At 35.7% G+C, this 18,930-nt stretch overlaps 1 protein-coding gene across 6 annotated transcripts in view; it reads left to right on the top strand.

The window, feature by feature from the left end:
- BIRC6 (baculoviral IAP repeat containing 6) overlaps nucleotides 1-18,930 on the top strand; it is a 173,445-nt gene that overhangs the window by 91,302 nt on the left and 63,213 nt on the right. For 5 of the 6 annotated variants that reach the window (XM_053972189.1, XM_053972187.1, XM_053972191.1 and 2 more), the window contains exons 52-60: nucleotides 1,172-1,428; nucleotides 2,577-2,685; nucleotides 3,193-3,414; nucleotides 6,302-7,082; nucleotides 7,960-8,103; nucleotides 9,795-9,924; nucleotides 13,330-13,461; nucleotides 15,809-15,976; nucleotides 18,494-18,667. In XM_053972189.1, coding sequence (XP_053828164.1) covers nucleotides 1,172-1,428; nucleotides 2,577-2,685; nucleotides 3,193-3,414; nucleotides 6,302-7,082; nucleotides 7,960-8,103; nucleotides 9,795-9,924; nucleotides 13,330-13,461; nucleotides 15,809-15,976; nucleotides 18,494-18,667 — 2,117 coding nt within the window. The remainder of the gene's footprint in view (nucleotides 1-1,171; nucleotides 1,429-2,576; nucleotides 2,686-3,192; nucleotides 3,415-6,301; nucleotides 7,083-7,959; nucleotides 8,104-9,794; nucleotides 9,925-13,329; nucleotides 13,462-15,808; nucleotides 15,977-18,493; nucleotides 18,668-18,930) is intronic. The other variant, XM_053972190.1, reaches the window with a different exon arrangement.

Raw genomic sequence — 18,930 nt, 5'->3', positions numbered from 1 at the left:
GTCACACAAGAATAACCAGTATCTAAAGAAAGAAGGTGAGTGTATATTCCTCATTTCTTGAAATGTTTTGTTTTAGCTTTCAGCCTAATGTTGTAAGTATCTCAATAAAACAATGACAGTAATGTAAAACATATATTCAATAAACTTGGCATAAATTTTCTTTTAGACATAACAGAGGACTTGCTCTTTTTTAATTTATGAATCCAATTGATTTTGGAATAAATGATTCCTAAAATTAAATTGTAAGCCTAATTTAGGATCTGTAATAAAGTTTGCATTTTTTAAAACTGTGGTAAAGGTTAGTTGTGGAAACAACCTGCTAGTTTAGAACTTGTCAGTGAAAGATGCCATTTATTTCACATACAGCTTAGATTGCTATCGTGTTCATGATTCTAGTTTAAATAGTATTGTGGTGTAAAGTCTAATAATGTGTTTCTAAATTGATTTGATTACAATAGGTTTATTTCTCAGTATTCATTATTAAAAGAACTTCTGAGTGATTTTGTCAAAGAATGAGAGACATGAGGAAAATGTAGTAGCTAACACATTTTTAATTTCTGTGCTTTTTTCTATATGCATTTTAAATCAGGTTCCCTAACGTTCACTGTAGTTTATTGTAAATATGTATGATCCTAAAAGTTTGTAATGTCAGGGAAGTTGTGCAGGTGTATAATTTTAATGCCAACTACTGTTGCACTTTTTACTCATGTTGATGTAAATAAAAACAATACACAAGCAAATAAAACCCAACAAAGAAAAAACCCAACAGTCAATAAAACCCAGACCTGCCCCACACCCATCGCCATATATAAACATTTTCCCTTTCATCCTTTCCTCACCAGGGAAGGATTTCCTCCTGTTGGAAGAAATATGTATGTGAATCGAGAAATCTTGAAAAACCTTAGTAGTAAAACTTGCAGGCTCTTAACTCTTTCTGCTCACAGATCCTGCCTTTTTTATAATCTTAATCCAATGATTGCAACAGCATTACTAATGTGTATTTCATTGTGGTCTTAAATTCAGTCATTTACTTTGCTCAGATGATGTTTGATCACGTCACAGGAGTTTTCTGCAGTACTTGTCCTGTAATCTAATACAGGTAGTTGTGCTACAGATAAAAAGTAATACAATAAAATAATACATTAGCTCATTTTTCTGTTTTCCTTTTCAGTATTGGATGGTTAAGATTATTACACCACTGCCTCACTCACATAAGTGATTTGGAAGGAATGATGGCCAGTGCTGCAGCACCCACTGCTAATTTGTTGCAGACATGTGCTGCTTTACTAATGTCCCCTTACTGTGGGATGCATTCTCCAAACATTGAGGCTGTGCTTGTGAAAATTGGGCTTCAGTCTACCAGAATTGGCCTAAAATTGATTGACATTCTTCTTAGAAACTGCTCAGCATCAGGGAGTGATCCTGCAGGTGAGTGCAGTGTATTTCTTTTCAGTTGTTGCTTAAAAGCATTGCTTGTATAAAAGTACAAATACAGTATATTTGCATGTTGCTTTCTGATTCTGAACCTGGGTTGCCAGAACTTGACATTGTGCTTTCTTGGGCTTCTAAGTATCACAGTTTTTGTATGTGGGTAGTCCTACTAGGATAAAGCCATGCATCCAGGGTTGTTTGATTTTTCATAATTAGATGGGTGTTTTGAAGACAGTGTAGGATGCAGAGTGTATCCTAAATGCCTCTTACTTTAGATACTGTGTCCAGATGTTTTGAAATAAAGAGCACTGCCACAAATGCTGTTAAGGAAAACTAATGCAGCAGTAGTCTGTAGGACAGTATGAATTCTGAATAGCACTAAGCATTGAAAATATTTATGTGTGGAGGTACATAATGAAGATACAACTACTGTTCTATGTCCCACAGTGAAGTTTTGCAGAAGCTGTTTTGTTAGTGCACCGGGGGTTTTGTATGTATGGTTTCATATCACTTTGCTGTTTTGTAGCTTCTAAATAAAAGAAAACAAATTCAATTTTCTCTGTTTTGAGGCTGCTAACAGAAAACACTCTCTTTAAAATGGCTTCTTATGACTTCGTTTGCCATGAGTTAGTGTTTCAGCATAGACTACTCTTTTTGCTGGAATGTTGTTAGATAGGAAAGTACTTTCTGGCAGGTCAGAGGATGAGCACAATGAGGAGAAGCTGAATAGGAAATAATCTGTGGAAATCTTCAACTGTAATCCCATTGATGGAAATTGAAGTTAAATAAGCTTTCATTTGAGAAAAGCATTTGCTTCTGTCAAGCAAAAGGTTTGACAGCTTTATTGGAATTAGTCATGTCTTTTTGGATTATGTTGAAGAAAGCCCTCCTATGTAAACCTATAAGTCCTGTATCTGATTAATGTTGTAATGGCTTTTTCTTTTATAGTAAAGCTGAACATTGGACATACAAAATGCACAGTTTTGAGTCAGTGGTGTGTATAGGAATTTCATCCTTATATTAATGGGAAAACTTAATTCAATGTTAATATTGCAATTCTGTAATAATATCATTAGTACACTTAAAAATACGTATGTAAGTACTTCTATTATTTCCCCTCCCCTTTTTTTTTTGAATGCGGCAAGATCTGAATAGCCCTTTACTGTTTGGAAGATTAAATGGTCTCTCTTCTGACTCCACAATAGACATTCTTTATCAGCTTGGAACAACTCAAGACCCTGGAACAAAAGATAGGTAATGTTATTTGGGTTGTCATATGGAAGCATATACTAAAAATAACCTGCTAAACACTGGCTTGATATTAGTTCACAAAATCAAATGTTTTTGGAAGCTGATTGTTATAAGGTAGCATGGAAGTGCAGAAATCTGAAAAAGCTTTCCCAGCTTTCTGTCCTAGCTCTTTTCATCCTTTCCAGGGAATGCTATCCCTCTTTTTTCTGCTCTTATAAATGTGATAAAATTTTGGTTTTCAAATTACTTTTCTCTCAAATAGTCAGAACTCAGATATCTGCTATATTTTCTTTTTCTGTAGAAGGTTCATTTGGCTGTCCAAGATAAATTTTTTAAATTAATTTTTGCCCTGATCTAAGTCTTGGGAAAAAAGAGCTTGAGCTCACTCTCGAACTTTACTTCAAAGAAAGAGATAAATATGTAAATAGGATTACAAAAAACCAGCAAGCTAATTTGACTCTGAGTGTTTCTTTGCTCGTTTATAATGTGTAACATCATCTTGTCTTGCAGAATTCAAGCATTGCTGAAATGGGTCAGTGATTCTGCAAGAGTTGCAGCTATGAAAAAAAGTGGCCGGGTCAGCTACATCTGTCCCAATAGCTCAACCAGAGAGTATGGGCTTTTGATGCCATCTCCTTCCCACCTGCATTGCGTAGCAGCAATTTTGTGGCACAGTTACGAATTGCTCGTTGAATACGATTTGCCGGCGTTGCTGGACAGGGAGCTCTTTGAGTAAGTAAAGCAAAGTTCACCACCACATTATTTTTATAATGAAATTGTTTTGTTCACGGATATAATACAACTGGAAGGGCACTTATTGTGAAATAGTAGTGGAAAGTGATATGCCTGAAGCTAATTGATAGTGGATACCTAAAGATATCCAAACAGATAGTTTTGTAGTTCTAAATGCAAAGCTGCACTTCACATATTCCAGGTATAATTGTGTTTCAAGACCCAAAAATCTGAAATGAAACAGGAAATCTATGTGTATACTTGCATATATGTGAAAGGTAAGCTGGTTCATGAGGTCTTTTAATGGACTATTCCTGTTGAAATTATTTGCAGTAATTTTCACAGTAGATATAAGTGATCTTCATTAGGATGCTGTTACAGAAACATTATTTTATTTGTCTCAGTATCCAATATCTATAACTGAGAGGTGGCAAGGTGGAAATGTTTTCTTGGAGTTTTCACTTCTGTTATGGCCAGTTTGACTGAAAGAAATGAAGGCCCAAAATCTGGAGTGAATCTTAAACTATGAACTTGCTTCATTTTGATGCATTCTAAAGAGAAGTTCACTCTATACACCAAATGTATACTCTTAGTGAGTCCCAAGATGAAAATATATGGTCTAATATTTGCAATTTATGTTGCTTAACTATCTCTTCCATTTAAACAAAACAAAATAAACCACATAACATTGTTTCACATGTTTTACAGAAAAATAATTATTAAATTACTGTATCTAGCATTAGTCAGGCATCTTTGATTTGTACTGTTGAATGCAGTTGCAGTTAATGACAAGATCTTTGTGCATGGTTTTGTTGTTGTTCTTAGGAAACCTTCATATTTTTCCACAACCAGTCTCCTTTAGGCATAGTCAGACATTAAAACATCATCAAGTTAAGGTTACAGGTACAAGCATGTGGAACTCTTACATATGTGCAACACGACTTCAAGGAAGACAGTTTCCAAAGACATGTCACTGATACAGTGATGTAGATATTTTTTAATTAAAAATGAGCTTGTTCATCTTGGGAATCTGTTTAAGGATTTTAAATTGCAGGTCAATTAGTCCTTTTAGCAATACACTTTAACAGAAATATATTTTCAAGATACATTTTAACATTTGAAAAGGAAAAGCTCTAATAAAAATGACTTTCTGAAATGGACAGCCCAATTAGATTTATAAAAAAGTGGGTTTCACAGCTGAGTTCCTGTCTTTTGGAGGAAAGTTTTTTTCATTACAGGGCGAAATGATAGTTTGTACCTAGTTTGAGTATGCAAGTTATAATATGACCCTGATCCCTGCCTCCTCCCAGATATAAAACTATCATTCATATAGGCCACCATCTGGAGCAAATTATAAAATATATTCTTTAATAAATATAAAAGCTTTTTTGTCAGAGTTGTATGGGCAAATAATTTTTCTAATGAAAATAACTTTTTGTGTGTGTTCTTCATCTTCTTTGATATTGTAACTTTTGAAATATTGTAATGGATTCTAGCTATAGCTCCAAGTTTCTCCTTCATGTGATAAATCACTTTGTTCTTGGAAATATTTTCCCATCATCCCCATTTTCCATTTCAGTATTTTTGCTTTGGCCAGTGGATGCTAATCCCTTAGTTATTTTTAAATATGTATATAGAAAAAAACCATATTTTTCATAGAGCATGAACCCATCCAGAAGATTTTGGCATTTGGATTGTGTTAATATATAGTTGGAGAAGAGTTAAGTGTAGCTTTATTACATGTGGACTTTTGGAAATTGTGACTGTCTTTCCAGAGTTATAGATCATTTAGCCACTGAGATGAGCTTTCTGTTGGGGAGGGGTTTTATCAACCCTTGACTGGTGATAAATCCTACTTTTGGTTAGACCCAGAGAGTTCTTTGAGTTCCTAGGATGCCCTTAGACTAAACATAGAATAACATTTCCATCCAGAAGAAGGGAAAACAATCCTTGTCTTCAAATGGGAATGAAAGATACAATAATATATCCAAATTTAATTTAAAAACCTAGCATTGAATGGCATGAAGTGCGTGTTCACCTCTGTATGTAAATGTTAAGATAATGTAACACCTGTGGTGTCAAGGTTCTGTGAATGCAGTTTGGAAAACTGGCTTTTTTTTAAAGTACTTCACATACTCTGGACAAGTCTGTGTGAAGAAATTTTCATTTTACTTTACAAGTACCCCTTCGAAATTTAAGCTGAATAACAGGAGCTAAAGTAGCTTCTGCACTCATGTGCCCATTTAAGCAGCTGGTACTTGGATGTGATGTCAAAGGTAGGTGGGATTTTAGAATCACTGAGGAATAATTCTGTTGTTGTGTCCTAAATTTAGGTCAAGTAAGGATAACAAAGGTGTGTTGTCCAACCAATAAGGTTGTTGCTGCTTTCATTTTATAGCAGCATCTTTAGGAAAATGCCTAATAAGTGAAATTTTCAAAAATTTTTAAACATGTTAAAGTTCTTACAAGTAATTGAGACCTTCATGTAAATGACATTTGTACACACACATAGGATCATGTGTGTGACCCTAACAGCTGCAGCTTGGAGAATTGACAGCAGAAAGAGATTGCAGTTGGTTAAAAATGGATGAGATGTATGACAACTGTCAAAAGACTGAAATCTGGGTATTGTGTGCAGCTGGTTTATATCTATTTAAAATACAGTATGGTGAAAGAAATTTAAGCATACAGTTGAGAAATGCATTTTGGGTAATCAGCGTCCTGCTGATACTGTGATCCAGAAGTTTCCAAGTTCAGCATGGAGTGTTTCATAGTAGCTTCTATAATAATAAATCATAAAAGTGCAAAAATGTTGTATGAACCAGTGATAAAAAAAGGGAAAATAACTGGCAGACTATGTATTGATATGATTTTCTGTCTTCTACAGGTCACTGTTTAATTGGTCCATGTCTCTTCCCTGCAACATGGTTTTGAAGAAAGCTGTTGATAGTTTGCTTTGTTCCATGTGCCACATCCACCCAAATTATTTTTCCTTACTGATGGGATGGATGGGTATCACTCCTCCTCCAATGCAGTGTCAGCACAGACTGTCTATGACCGATGACAGCAAAAAGCAGGACCTTAGTTCATCTTTGACAGATGACTCTAAAAATGCACAAGCCCCTCTTGCACTAACAGAGTCTCACCTGGCTACGCTTGCTGCCTCATCTCAGTCTCCTGAAGCTATCAAGCAGTTGCTGGACTCAGGTTTGCCTTCACTGCTTGTAAGAAGTCTTGCTAGTTTTTGCTTTAACCATACTTCTAGCTCTGACTGCACTGCACAATCAATGGATATCACCCAGGACAGGCTCAGGAGGCACCATGTTCCACAGCACTTTAATAAAATGCCCATCACAGCAGACCTGGTTGCTCCTGTTCTCAGGTTTCTGACAGAAGTTGGCAACAGCCACATGATGAAGGATTGGTTGGGTGGCTCTGAAGTCAATCCATTGTGGACAGCACTTTTATTCCTGTTGTGCCATTCTGGTGCTACCTCTGGAGGACACAATGTGACGGCACAGCAGACCAGTGCAAGATCCAGCTTGCTTTCTTCAACTGTAACCACAGGACTGACCACTCAGCAGCGGACAGCAATTGAAAATGCAACAGTTGCTTTCTTCCTCCAGTGCATCTCTTGCCATCCTAATAACCAGAGACTTATGGCACAGGTGAGAGAGAAAAATAATGATGTTTTAATACTTTGAAAACGTTCTGGGTTTTTTACCTTTCTTTATAATAACTTGGGGTTTTGTGAACTGTCATTGACTGGAGAAATTTTCTATTAAAATTGTTAGCTTGTTGACCTGAGTCTGAAACATATAAAAATGTTTTGGAATGGCTGTCCAGTATATAGATTTGTATTCTTCTTGGTTTAGAGAAATAAACTTTAGACTGAAATCCAAAAAACTGTTTAACTGGATAGGGCTAAACTTTTACGGAATGGAATTTGAACAGCAAGCTTCACACATATTTAATATTAGTAACCTAAGGAGATATCCTAGGAAGTTTGCTTGTGCAAACTGTGTCCAAGGAAATACAGGGTATGGCTTTGCATTTGGCATTCTAGAGCAAATTCAGCTATCTTTGTCACATTCATTAACCTTGCAGACATAGCTGAATACAAGTATAATGAGAAAATGGCTTTTCAGCTTTAAAAATAATGATGGCCTAGGAAGAAATAGACTTCAGTAAAAAATTGAGTCGGTTCTCTGTTAATGGCTGGGAGTAATAGTGCATTATGCCATGGGAAATGTTTGCTTTAGGGATTCAAAAGCTGTTTTTATAACTACTTTATTTTCAGTTTTTTATATTTTTGAGAAATCTACATGTTTACAATTACTTTGGTGCTGTAGTCAGCATTTTTAAACTTTTATATTAAAGGCCTTATTGCTGCAGGTATTTTCTTCAGTGGTGCTCATTTCTGAGCTGGTTTGTGTGATAATTGGGAGTGGATCTCGGGCACTGCCTACTGTGGCTGTGTAGAGCTATATTTTAAAGACCTAAATGTAGAAATATTTTAAATCTGGTATCATTTTGCATTCTCAGGTTCTTTGTGAATTGTTCCAGTCCTCTCCTCAGCGTGGGAACCTCCCAACCTCTGGAAATATTTCAGGATTTATTAGGAGGCTTTTTTTGCAGCTGATGCTAGAGGATGAGAAAGTGACTTTATTTCTTCAGTCGCCTTGTCCAGTAAGAATTTTTGATACCGTATGGTAAATGTGGAATAAATTTAGCCTTCAGGTCTTAAGTCTGAGTATATTCAACTTTGAAATGTTAGCAGCTTTTTTCTGCTGTACACATTATGGAATTTTGGAAAGCAAAGTGCCGTTGAATTGAAACTCATCATTTTAGAAGAAAATTCAAGGCACTGTGTTACAATAACACAAAATATTTATTGGAAATATACTGCTTCTGAAGGATCTGACAACTGAAATTTATCTTACAGAAGGCTTTTTAATAGTACCCTTACACACTAGCAATAAATATAGATACTGTATCTGTTCGCTAGACCTTAGCAGTTTCATTAAGGATCAGCCATAGTCAAAATTGGCAGATGTGCTTCAGCAGTTAGCCAAAATGCCATGAATAAATTGAGTGACAAATATGTGAATTAATTTATAAAGCAGATGTATGCTTTATGGTCCCACATGCTTCACAGGAACACAATTACAATTGATGCCTGAAGTGGTCTCCTTGACGGCTGTGACTAAAAAAATAGGATAAAACCACAAGTTTCTTTAAAAGATCTGATACTCCCATCCAGAAAACAGTATTTGCTGCTGTGGTTTCTGCATCTCAGAAGTAAAGTACTGCAGGAGATACATGAGAGGGAAACTGGGTCAGACAGTATAAAATGGAAAAGGAGGCACAAATACAGTTTTAGTACAAACATTTAAATGTTCTAACTTGGCTGAATAATTGTTAGCAGGTCCATTGATAGTGTAAAGGTAGCATCAATTTTCTGTTAATTATTTACATGAAAAAGATTTTTAAAGAAAGCTGTTACTAGATAGGTAAAAGCAGAAAAAATGTCTTGAAGTTGTCATAGTTCCATTTCGTATATTAAAAACAGTGGGAAATTGTGTTCTTACTGAGATGATTCCTCCTATAACATGCAAAGAGAAACCTTAAAAATAATGTAGATGTACAGGATATACTTCTAGAATACCCAACAACATAACTTTTCAAAGATTCGTTCCCCATTTCCATCTTAGAAGTTCTTACCAAAACTTTTTCAGAAGCTTAGTTCTGGTTGTCAGCAAATACAATTTTTTTTTCATTGCATTGCACAACAATAAATTGGTCCTGTAAGTGCATATTAATAAACAGATCTTCAGGGCTGTCTAAAATCCGTTATGGTAAAATATTTGCGATGTTTTAGCTAATGGTGACTTAATTATTTGTCATAATAACAAAAAGTAGATATTAAGTCTAGAATAAACTTCCTCCTCAAGTCAGAGAAACAGAGAAACATCATCTTTCTCTACCCAAAGTATATTGTTATTTTTCGATATTTAGTTTCATAGTTAAGTTTTCATTTCCTAAGTAATTGCAAGTCTCAGGCATGCAATTTTTCTCTCATATTACAGCTATGTAAAATGATTGTTTTTTTAAAGCAAAGATGATATCATACTGTTTCTGGTATGATAAAAATATTGTAGGGTTTCAAATCAAATTATTTTGAGTTAAAAAACTAAACATGTCCTAATTTGATGTATTTTTACTGTATACCTCCAAAGTTGAAGGATATATTAGTTTTCTTTTTTAGCATACTAAGAATTTAGCTTTGTCTAGGTGACGTGGCTTTATAAGAACATAGTGGTTTAAGTTATTTCTCAGTGTTAAAGTCATAATTAATGTTGACTGTTTTTTCCTTTCAGCTGTACAAGGGTAGAATTAATGCTACTAGTCATGTAATTCAACATCCAATGTATGGAGCTGGACACAAATTTCGTACTCTTCACTTGCCTGTCTCAACAACTCTAGCAGAAGTTCTTGATCGTGTGTCAGGCAAGTTTGCAATAGTTCATGGTTTTGTTTTGCATCTTTTTAAAACGCAGTTTAAAAAAAAATATTATATTGTTTGTTTGACCATATAAGTGCTACTGCATATAAAACACACTGTCTTTCATCCATTCATTACATTTCCCCAAATTTTGTGAGTTAAATGTCCTGGAACTTAGTGATACATCTCAAGATGGAGATGTATGTCCTGTGAAAAGGACCTTGATAAAGGCTCCATCTAATTTCTGTGGTTATACATTTGTCTGCCGTATAAATATTTGTGTTCACTTACTAAATGAAAAATGAAAAGTATAATTTACTTTAAGATATTAATTTTAAAATTATGCACAGTGAGAGGATAATTTATTTATTTGTTTTTTTAATTTCAGTACTTTCAGTACTTTCAGTCATACTACTTGAATATACACTGAGAGATAAACCTGTCTGTAGGGAACTTTGTTGATCAGGCTTTCACAGACCATAATATGGATTTTGACATCTAAATGGTAGACATCTTAAAATTAATCCCACCTTTAATTTTAGTGCTTATTAAATACTTTAGGAAACAGAACTATATGTTAAAGATTAGGGTTAATAACTTTTTAAAAATTAGTTAAAGACAAGAATTCATACTGAAGATGTCATGTCCATGCCAGAGCTCTCTAGGTAAAGCCAGGCAAGATGCAAGTTGATTCTCCTCTAGTAATAAATAGAGTAGAAATGGTTTGGTCATGTTAAATGAAAAATCAGTTTTATACATGTCTAGTTAAAAAAAAAAAAAAAAAAAAACAAAAAAAAAAAAACAACAACAAATCCAGGACTTTATCCTCTTTATTCTTAAAATGTGATTCTCAATATACTAAAGAAAAATCAAAAATCATTAGAGCAATTATGTTTTTGCCATATGGGAGATGTGCACTGAAGGGTATGCACTGTTCATCTGACTAGGTGTGTATGCTCCTGTATGTAGGTTTACTTGAATGTGTACTTCTTTGGAACTCAGGGTAGATCAACTTTTAATTTATGAGATAGGTCTTCATGGAGTTAAAAGCAGCTATTGCTTTTTTATACCTATGGAAATTCTTTACATTTACAAATTTGTTGGGGCAATAAATGTTACCTAACAAGCTGATAGGAGTACTAAAATGTTATTTGGCACAATACTAGATAGGACAAGATGTGTTTTAGGATTTTAATAGGAAAATATCCATTCCTAGCTCAATGCTTGTATCTTATTTATCAATGAACAGTTTACTATTTCTGATAGAATTCTATATTTATTTACTGTCCAGAGAGTCATGTGTGAAATTTTAGGTTTTTCTGACCACAAACTGCACAAGGATCTCATTACTGTAATGGGTGGGATGGTCACTCCATACGAGGTAGGGATCAGTTGTTGAGCAGTGACATAAACTGTACTGAGTAGTTGCCTTAGGTGGTGTATTGTTATCAGCTTGATAGCCAGTGCTAGTAAGGACTGGAGAGGAGAATGTGATGATGTGGTAAACTGTCATGTCTGTAATTGAAAATGGTCAATGCTGACTTTGTAGGGCACCATAACTTTAGAGTTTGCTACTGCATTGTTATGCCTTGGCTTTGTAGTTCTTGTATGGCATTCTATGAAGTCCATGGTTAGGACAGAGTAAAGAAGGCTTGAATATTAGAGGAGCAAGCTGTGTGTTTGGAGTGAAAGAGAGAGAAGGGGTGGACTGGGGTAGAAAATAAAGAAAAGGCTGTCACCACTACAGCAACAGGAAATCAGGGAGATCTTGTGTCAGAAATCTGTGCCTTGGGTTAGCTTCTTTTTTCTTTACTACTGTTAATGTTTCAAATTAACCATTTCATACTTTCTGCAAATCACAAGAACCATATTCATTTGGTACTTTTTTCCCAGCTTTTAATAAAAGAGGGGGAGAAGGGGTGCCTGAAATAATTGATAGATCTGCTGTTTGCATCCCTTCACCATAGGAAGAAAATGTGCAGTACACAGCAGATAGAATTGCCTGGATGAGTACCAGTTGTTTTGTATTTCATGCACCTTAATCTTGAGTTACTGCTTGACTCAGAAAAACATCAAACATCAAATCTGGGTATCGCCTAAGTAGTTACAATACCACTGCTTAACCTTCTATAATAATTTTATTAATGACCTTTAAATTTCCCAACAGTAGGTGGACAACATTGAGTCAGTGGGACAAAACTAGAGACATTCAGAAATTTAATAACAGTAGTACTAATAATAATAGTGATGATGAATTTTTTTTTTAAAGCCAAGAACATACACAGTCTCATCGATAGATACATTTGTGTGTGTGTATATATACACACATATGTGTTTGTCTATATACACACAGATGTATACATAGAGAGAGGATATTTGTGTGAATGTTGAATCCTAAGTGGCAGTAGTTTCACACTCTATATCTTTTTTTAGTCTCCAGTGCTGTTCAATACAGATATAACTAATGTCTTCAGGAACAAATCATAATACATTTCCAAGCAGACAAATCACGTCCCTTTCAGCACCTCAGCCACTGTTAACACACAGTTAAAGGTAGCTGGATGGTACTTCTAGGTCTTGAGTTGTACCTCAAAGCTTCTGTGGCTATGTGGAAACAAGTTACTACCCAGAAGCAATTAGAGAATTACTTGGCCATTTTGGCCAGTGTTGTACCATACAGAGTATGAAATCGTCCATTGTCACCAATCATCAGTGATTTAACAAATTAGATTAGATTTAATAACATACTGATAGTTGTGATCTACACTAATGATTAAACTGAAATGGTTGAACTGCACTAATCTAATGTTCTCTTAAGCAAACAGCTCAAGATTTGATTGTGTAATGTACTTCAGGCATCTTCCAATTTCAAAGGAAGAGAATTTACTAGTTCTGAAATTGGATCAGTATGTAACGAGAGATACCCAGACCCAAATACAAGAGCCTGTTTAAATAAGTCTGCAGCTGTTCTTAAAAAAAAAAAAAACTTTAGTATTTCTTTTATTGTTGGATTTTTTTGCTGTTGTTTTGTCCAAGATTTTTTGTGGGTTTTTTTGGTTCATTGGGTTTGGATAGAGATTTTTTACTTAATCTCATTTTTGGTTGATTGCAGTGGTTTAGTGGATTTTTTTAATGTGAAAACACTTGACTCATCAAGTAATGGTTTTATACTGTTACAGGTTTAAATTGTCAGAGAACAGAGTTTTGGGGGAAGAAGGGGCAGAATTACTGTGATACCTTAATTCGTAGTTATTGACAAGACTATTGCTGTGTGTGTTGTTGCTTTGAAATGCTACAGTAGTTGAGAATAGCCTTGTTAATGGCTTAGAAACTAATAAAATCAACTTAGTATCTTGAAATGCTTTTCTTTCCTCTCTTTGTTTGTCCTTGTCCCCTCCATCCCCACATAGATACACCCAGTATTACAGCTAAGCTAATTAATGAACAGAAGGAAGATAAAGAAAAGAAGAATTATGAGGAGAAAGAAAAAGTTAAAGCAGAAAATGGATTTCAGGACAATTACAGCGTTGTTGTTGCTTCTGGTATGTCTTTTTCTTCTATCTTTTATAAAATGGATATTTCTGGTGTTCAAAGTGTGTTGGGGGAAGAAAATACCTACCAATAATTAATTTTGTTACTAGTGATGGTTAGAAAGATTGTAGTACCTGGTACTACAATTGTAATGCAACTGACTGTTAGGCAGCAAAGATTGATTCCTGCTGAAACAGTTTTCTCTAGCAGATTATACTTTGACAAATTTGTCACATATATGTACACCTAAATATGTGTGTCAGTGATATTTTTGTGGATGCTGTTGCTAGGGTATTTTACAGGATTTTTTTAAAGACACCCTTGGAGCTTGGAGGGTATTATTGCTTCTACTTTTTGCAGTAGCTTGTACAACAGAGTTTAGTCAGCTCTCTTCTGAAAATATTCTTTGGAAATAAAAGATATCCATACATTTTGCATAACAACTAATGGTACTCTGCTAAAATGGTCTCTGTCAAATGGAGACTTTGGCATAAACTCATGTTATTCCACTCAGAAACAACTAATTCTGGAGTTTCTTTCAGAGCATTCAGTTTATAAAAGCTATTGAGTCGAACCTTCAGAAGTCTCTCATGTAATCCCATTTCCTTACAGAAATGCAAGCCTATTGTTGGAGGATATAGACTGAACATAGTAATTTTGCAGTGGTACACAATGTTACAGTTCAGATGATGGCTGTAGAAGTCATTAGTCTTTCAGTTTGAAGTTGATTAATCAACTTCAAACTACTCCCTTCCTATCTAGCTTTCTGCCATTATTGAGGTACTTCAAGTTCATTCACACTTCATGAAGCATAAAGCAGAGATACTGATTTCCTTTGACTTTTGGCACCAATATTTCTTAAGCTTTTTATTTCAAGTTTTTAGGTGTAGATATAACTTGACGCAAATGTTGAACAGGGCAGTGGTTCCACTGAACTTGGTACACTTAAAACAACATAGCTATGTTAATTACAGCATCTTTATCTGACAAGATAGTTACAGTAGGTGCCACTTAAACAAGTTAAACACGTTTCAGTAGTATCTAAAATATTAATAGGTCCAAGCAAAGGGTTAAAACACAAAAAATCTAGAAAGAAACAAAAATATTACACCAAGCTTGAAGATAGGGCATAGCATAGTCAGCCATGTCATTCCAGTTGCATTGCTCATCCTACTGCCTGATATAGCCCATTTTCTATTAAAAAGAAGCAGATTTTAGTTTTTTCTGATGTTTCCAATTTTCTCCAATTTAGTAAGAGATTAAATGTAAACTTATTTCATTTACATTTGCTTTTACTACCTGTTTTCTTCTTTTGTCATTATTTTTTCATATATTCTGAGGGTTTTTTAGTGTCCTCAGAATCTCAAGAAGTTAAAAGTGTTTAACATTTTACCTATGGGTAAAATTAATCGAAGGAGGAGATAGTATTTGCAGCCTGATCTTCCTGAGGCAAGCTAGTTTAGTGTACTGAGATTACTGGACAATGTGTTGCACATTTAGACCTGCTTCTAATGATCAGCTGAAACCAGAGCATATTACAGCATTTGAAGTGTGGATGTTGTTAGTTTTGTGGCAACTCTTGGACAAAGGTAAGTTAGTAATTGTCTGTATTTGTGTCTTGACCTGCTGGCTTTTTGCCTTGGTCTGTCACCTGCACAGAAGGGTACATGATTGCAGTATAATTTTGCTGTACCTTAAGTCACCCTAAGCTGTCCTAAGATAAGGCAGTCTTATATAAGGCTGTGTAATAACAGTAAGCTTTTATGTACCTATTCTGCCTCCTAATTTTCATGTAGTGCTTACTTCAAATGTTTTGGGGCCCGGGAACCTGGAAACCACATATAAAGACACCTTTTATCACATATGTGGTACTGTCAGTACTGCAGCTAAAGTCACCTTTGTAGGCCAGACAAGGGGTTATTATCTATAATCTGTGCTGAAATGTCTGTCAATTTGGAAAATTTTGCCTTTCTTGTTTTCAGGTGAAAAGACAGCTTAAAAATGTTTTGCTGTAGGGCCCATTGTGAGACACTTCAATGAAAGCAGAATCAGAATAGCTTTTGCTTTTTTTATGCATGGCATCATCTAGTTATGGTTTGGTTTATGTTTGGGGCTTAGGAGAATGTACAGCCTTTTAACTAAAAATACACTGTATAAAACGTATGTATAAAACATATTTGGATATAATATACATATTATATCCAAATATGTTTTATACATAAATGTTATTCTGGTATTTAATTAGCCAGTGAGTTCTTGTAAAGTTCTTACATTTTTCTATAATTGAGTATGTTGTATCTTGGCTAACTGAAGGTATTAAATACTAGAACAACTTGAAATTTTTTACTTCTGTACTAGGTTTGAAATCTCAGTCAAAAAGAGCTGTTTCATCCACCCCTCCACGTCCACCATCAAGACGAGGAAGAGTGATGGCAGATAAAGTTGGTGCTTCTTCATCAGGAGGAGAATCTTCCAGCAAGACCATTAGTGTTCCAGTTTTTCATCTGTACCATAAACTTCTACCAGGTAACTTTAGTAATGCATTTTAAACATCAAAATTATGGTCTTTTCAGTGGCTGATACGTGATCAAGAATTTGTAACAATGGTAATAGGCATTAGCATCTTGGAAGTGTGGAGCCCTTCTGGGCTGGTAAACAGCTCTCAACTGGAAGTCATTATAAGATCAGCAACTGCAGCATTGTAGCATCATAGCAGCTCAAAAAAAGTGGCAATTACATTGATCTCCCTTGAAGTTTAATACCTTGTTCCTAAAAAAACTCTCAAAACACTTCGACTCACAAATGAAAGCAGGGTAAGTTTGAAAGGTGACCTAGGTTTCCTTCCACATACACGGCAGAACCAATGGTTCTGGTACCAATGCCCTATTACTTCAGGTTCTAAGTGGGCAACCATCTTGCATTGCTCTCTGAAAGGTTCATTTGCCAGTTCAGGAACATTCTTGAATTCCATAACATTTGTGTTTTAAAAACACAACATGTCCTAAGCAACTGATCATGTTCCATGTATATCAGATATGGTATAGCAAGATTGGCAATCTCTCTTGTGTAGGAAGAAATATTAGTGACTTGGATCAGGAATTAAAGACAGAAATATGGATGAAACACTTCATTATTATTATGCAGAACAGCTTCTTGTCTGGATCCAGGTAATGGAATTAAGTGGCTAACTTCTGATCAAAGTAATTTTCACCCAAAAATCCCTAACTTTGAAACTTACTATCCAATTACCAGCTTTGAGGCTATCCTCTGGCAATTATTAGCAGGATTGTTTACTTGGATTAAAATATCTAAAATTGATGAGCAAAACCTGGTGGGATGAGTCCAGTGATTGGTGTGCCATGACGGATGGTTATGGGCTCTTCTGGAGAAGATCAGGCACAGCATCACCAGCCAGACAAGGGAGGGGATTGTCCCACTCTGCTCTGCACTGGGGCGCCCTCACCTCGGGTACTGTGGGCAGTGTCCAGTGACACAACATAAAAGGACATAAAGCTATTAAACATAGTCCAGAAGAGGGCAATGAAGAGAGTGAAAAGCCATGAGGGGAAGCCATATGAGGGATGGATGAGGTCCTTTGTTCAGCCTGGAGAAGAGGAGACTGAGAGGAGACCTCGTTGCAGTCAACAACTTCCTCACGAGGGAAGGATGAGGAGCAGACACTGATCTCTTTCCCAGTGGCCAGTAACCAGTGACAGGACCCAAGGGAATAGCCTGAAGTTGTGTCAGGAGAGGTTTAGGTTGGATATTAGAAAAAGGATCTTCCCCCAGAAGGTGGTTGGGCACTGGATCAGGCTCCCCAGGCAAGTGGTCACAGCACCACGCCCGACAGTTCAAGAAGCACTTGGAAAACGCTCTCAGGCACATGATGTGACTCTTGGGGCTCTCCTTTGTAGGGCCAAGAGTTGGGCTTTGATCCTTGTGAGTCCCTTCTAACTCAGGATAATCTATGATACCGCTATTTTGGAGATGAGATCAAAACCCAGTGCCTGTTTTCAGTATGTAGCTGGTAAAGGTTGACTGTCTCATGATGGTCATGTAAACTGTTCTGTATTTGTGATCTGGTTATGTCTTGCATAGCAGACAGTTGTTAGAAAATAATAAGCCATGTGAAGAAAATCAGTGATGGGGAAAAAAGGGCAGAAAACTTGCTCACTTGCATAATGGCAAGGCATTTTGAATTTTTGTTTTTCTTAAGACATAATCTTCAATTGAAGAAACAGATTGTTTCTAAGGAACTCTTAGATGTTGTTTTACTTGATTAAGTACAATCAAGATGAAATGGACATGGACATAGGATCCAACTCTAAAATATTTAATGTGTAAATCTATATGTTTTCAGACAAAATTTTTCTGCATTCAGATGAGCTTGTAATTTCAGGGAAGAACATATTTGCAATCAACAAAGTAGCCAAAATCTGAATTAGAGTAATCAGTTTGGACTGTATTGCATGTGCATTTCAAGGCTACATTGCTGTGGAGAAAAGTAGTCCTGGCAGTGCCCTTCTTTTTTTTTTTTTTTTTAATTTTCTGCTGTCTTCTGCTCTCCTGATACAGGAGTTGTGAGCTAGGCTTGATATTAGTAGGCCTGAAAAAGAAGTGTCAGTTTATTTGTTTTCCACTTTTTTCAATACCACCTGTTTTACCTTCCTGTCACACCTCTATGCTCCCACAATTCAAGGGTGATGCATAGGTGGTGTTTAATAGCAGGGGACAGCCAGTATCCACTTAAAATGCACATCAAATTACAGCCTTAGCCATTTGTTAAATATGCCAAGTGCTTGTGCTGTCAGCACAGGACTGTCTTAGGGAATGTTGGCATAGATCTTTTTGATGTTTGGTTCCAAACTGATGGGGCCCTTTTTCCCAAGAGAGCAAATGGCAAAATTAAGGCCTTAGTTTGGAGCCAGATGATATTTAGTCTACTTGGCATCTGTGGTGCAAGTAATGAACAGCACCTGGATATGTATGTTAAAATAACCCAGTCAGAATTTTCCTCTCTGACTTGATGCCTTTGTTGTCTAGGTCAGCCACTACCAGCTGAAATGACACTTGCCCAGCTTCTGACTCTGCTGTATGACCGCAAACTCCCTCAAGGATACCGATCCATAGACTTGACAGTTAAACTTGGTTCCAAAGTAATCTCAGATCCAAGCTTATCAAAAACAGACTCATTTAAACGTCTTCACACAGAAAAAGGTGAGTGTTCTTACGTTTTTGGTATACGCCTTTTAAAAATGTTTCTATTTTGGACAAAAAATGTTTTGATTTTCTTGGTGAGAAACAGTGGGTTTTTCTGTATTTTCTTGAATGATTTTCCTGAGCTATTCTTTTCTAGACAAGAGCTAAACTTTGTGATATATTACAAATTCATTGCCTGCCTAAATTGTGTCTATAAGATGCTCCAATATGCTTGCTCTGGTTTCACTTTTCTTTTTTGATTATAATACTGTATGTGATAC

The sequence above is a fragment of the Vidua macroura genome, chromosome 3 (assembly GCF_024509145.1).
Source record: "Vidua macroura isolate BioBank_ID:100142 chromosome 3, ASM2450914v1, whole genome shotgun sequence".
Taxonomy (NCBI): domain Eukaryota; kingdom Metazoa; phylum Chordata; class Aves; order Passeriformes; family Viduidae; genus Vidua; species Vidua macroura.
This window is presented reverse-complemented; position numbering and strand designations above follow the sequence as displayed.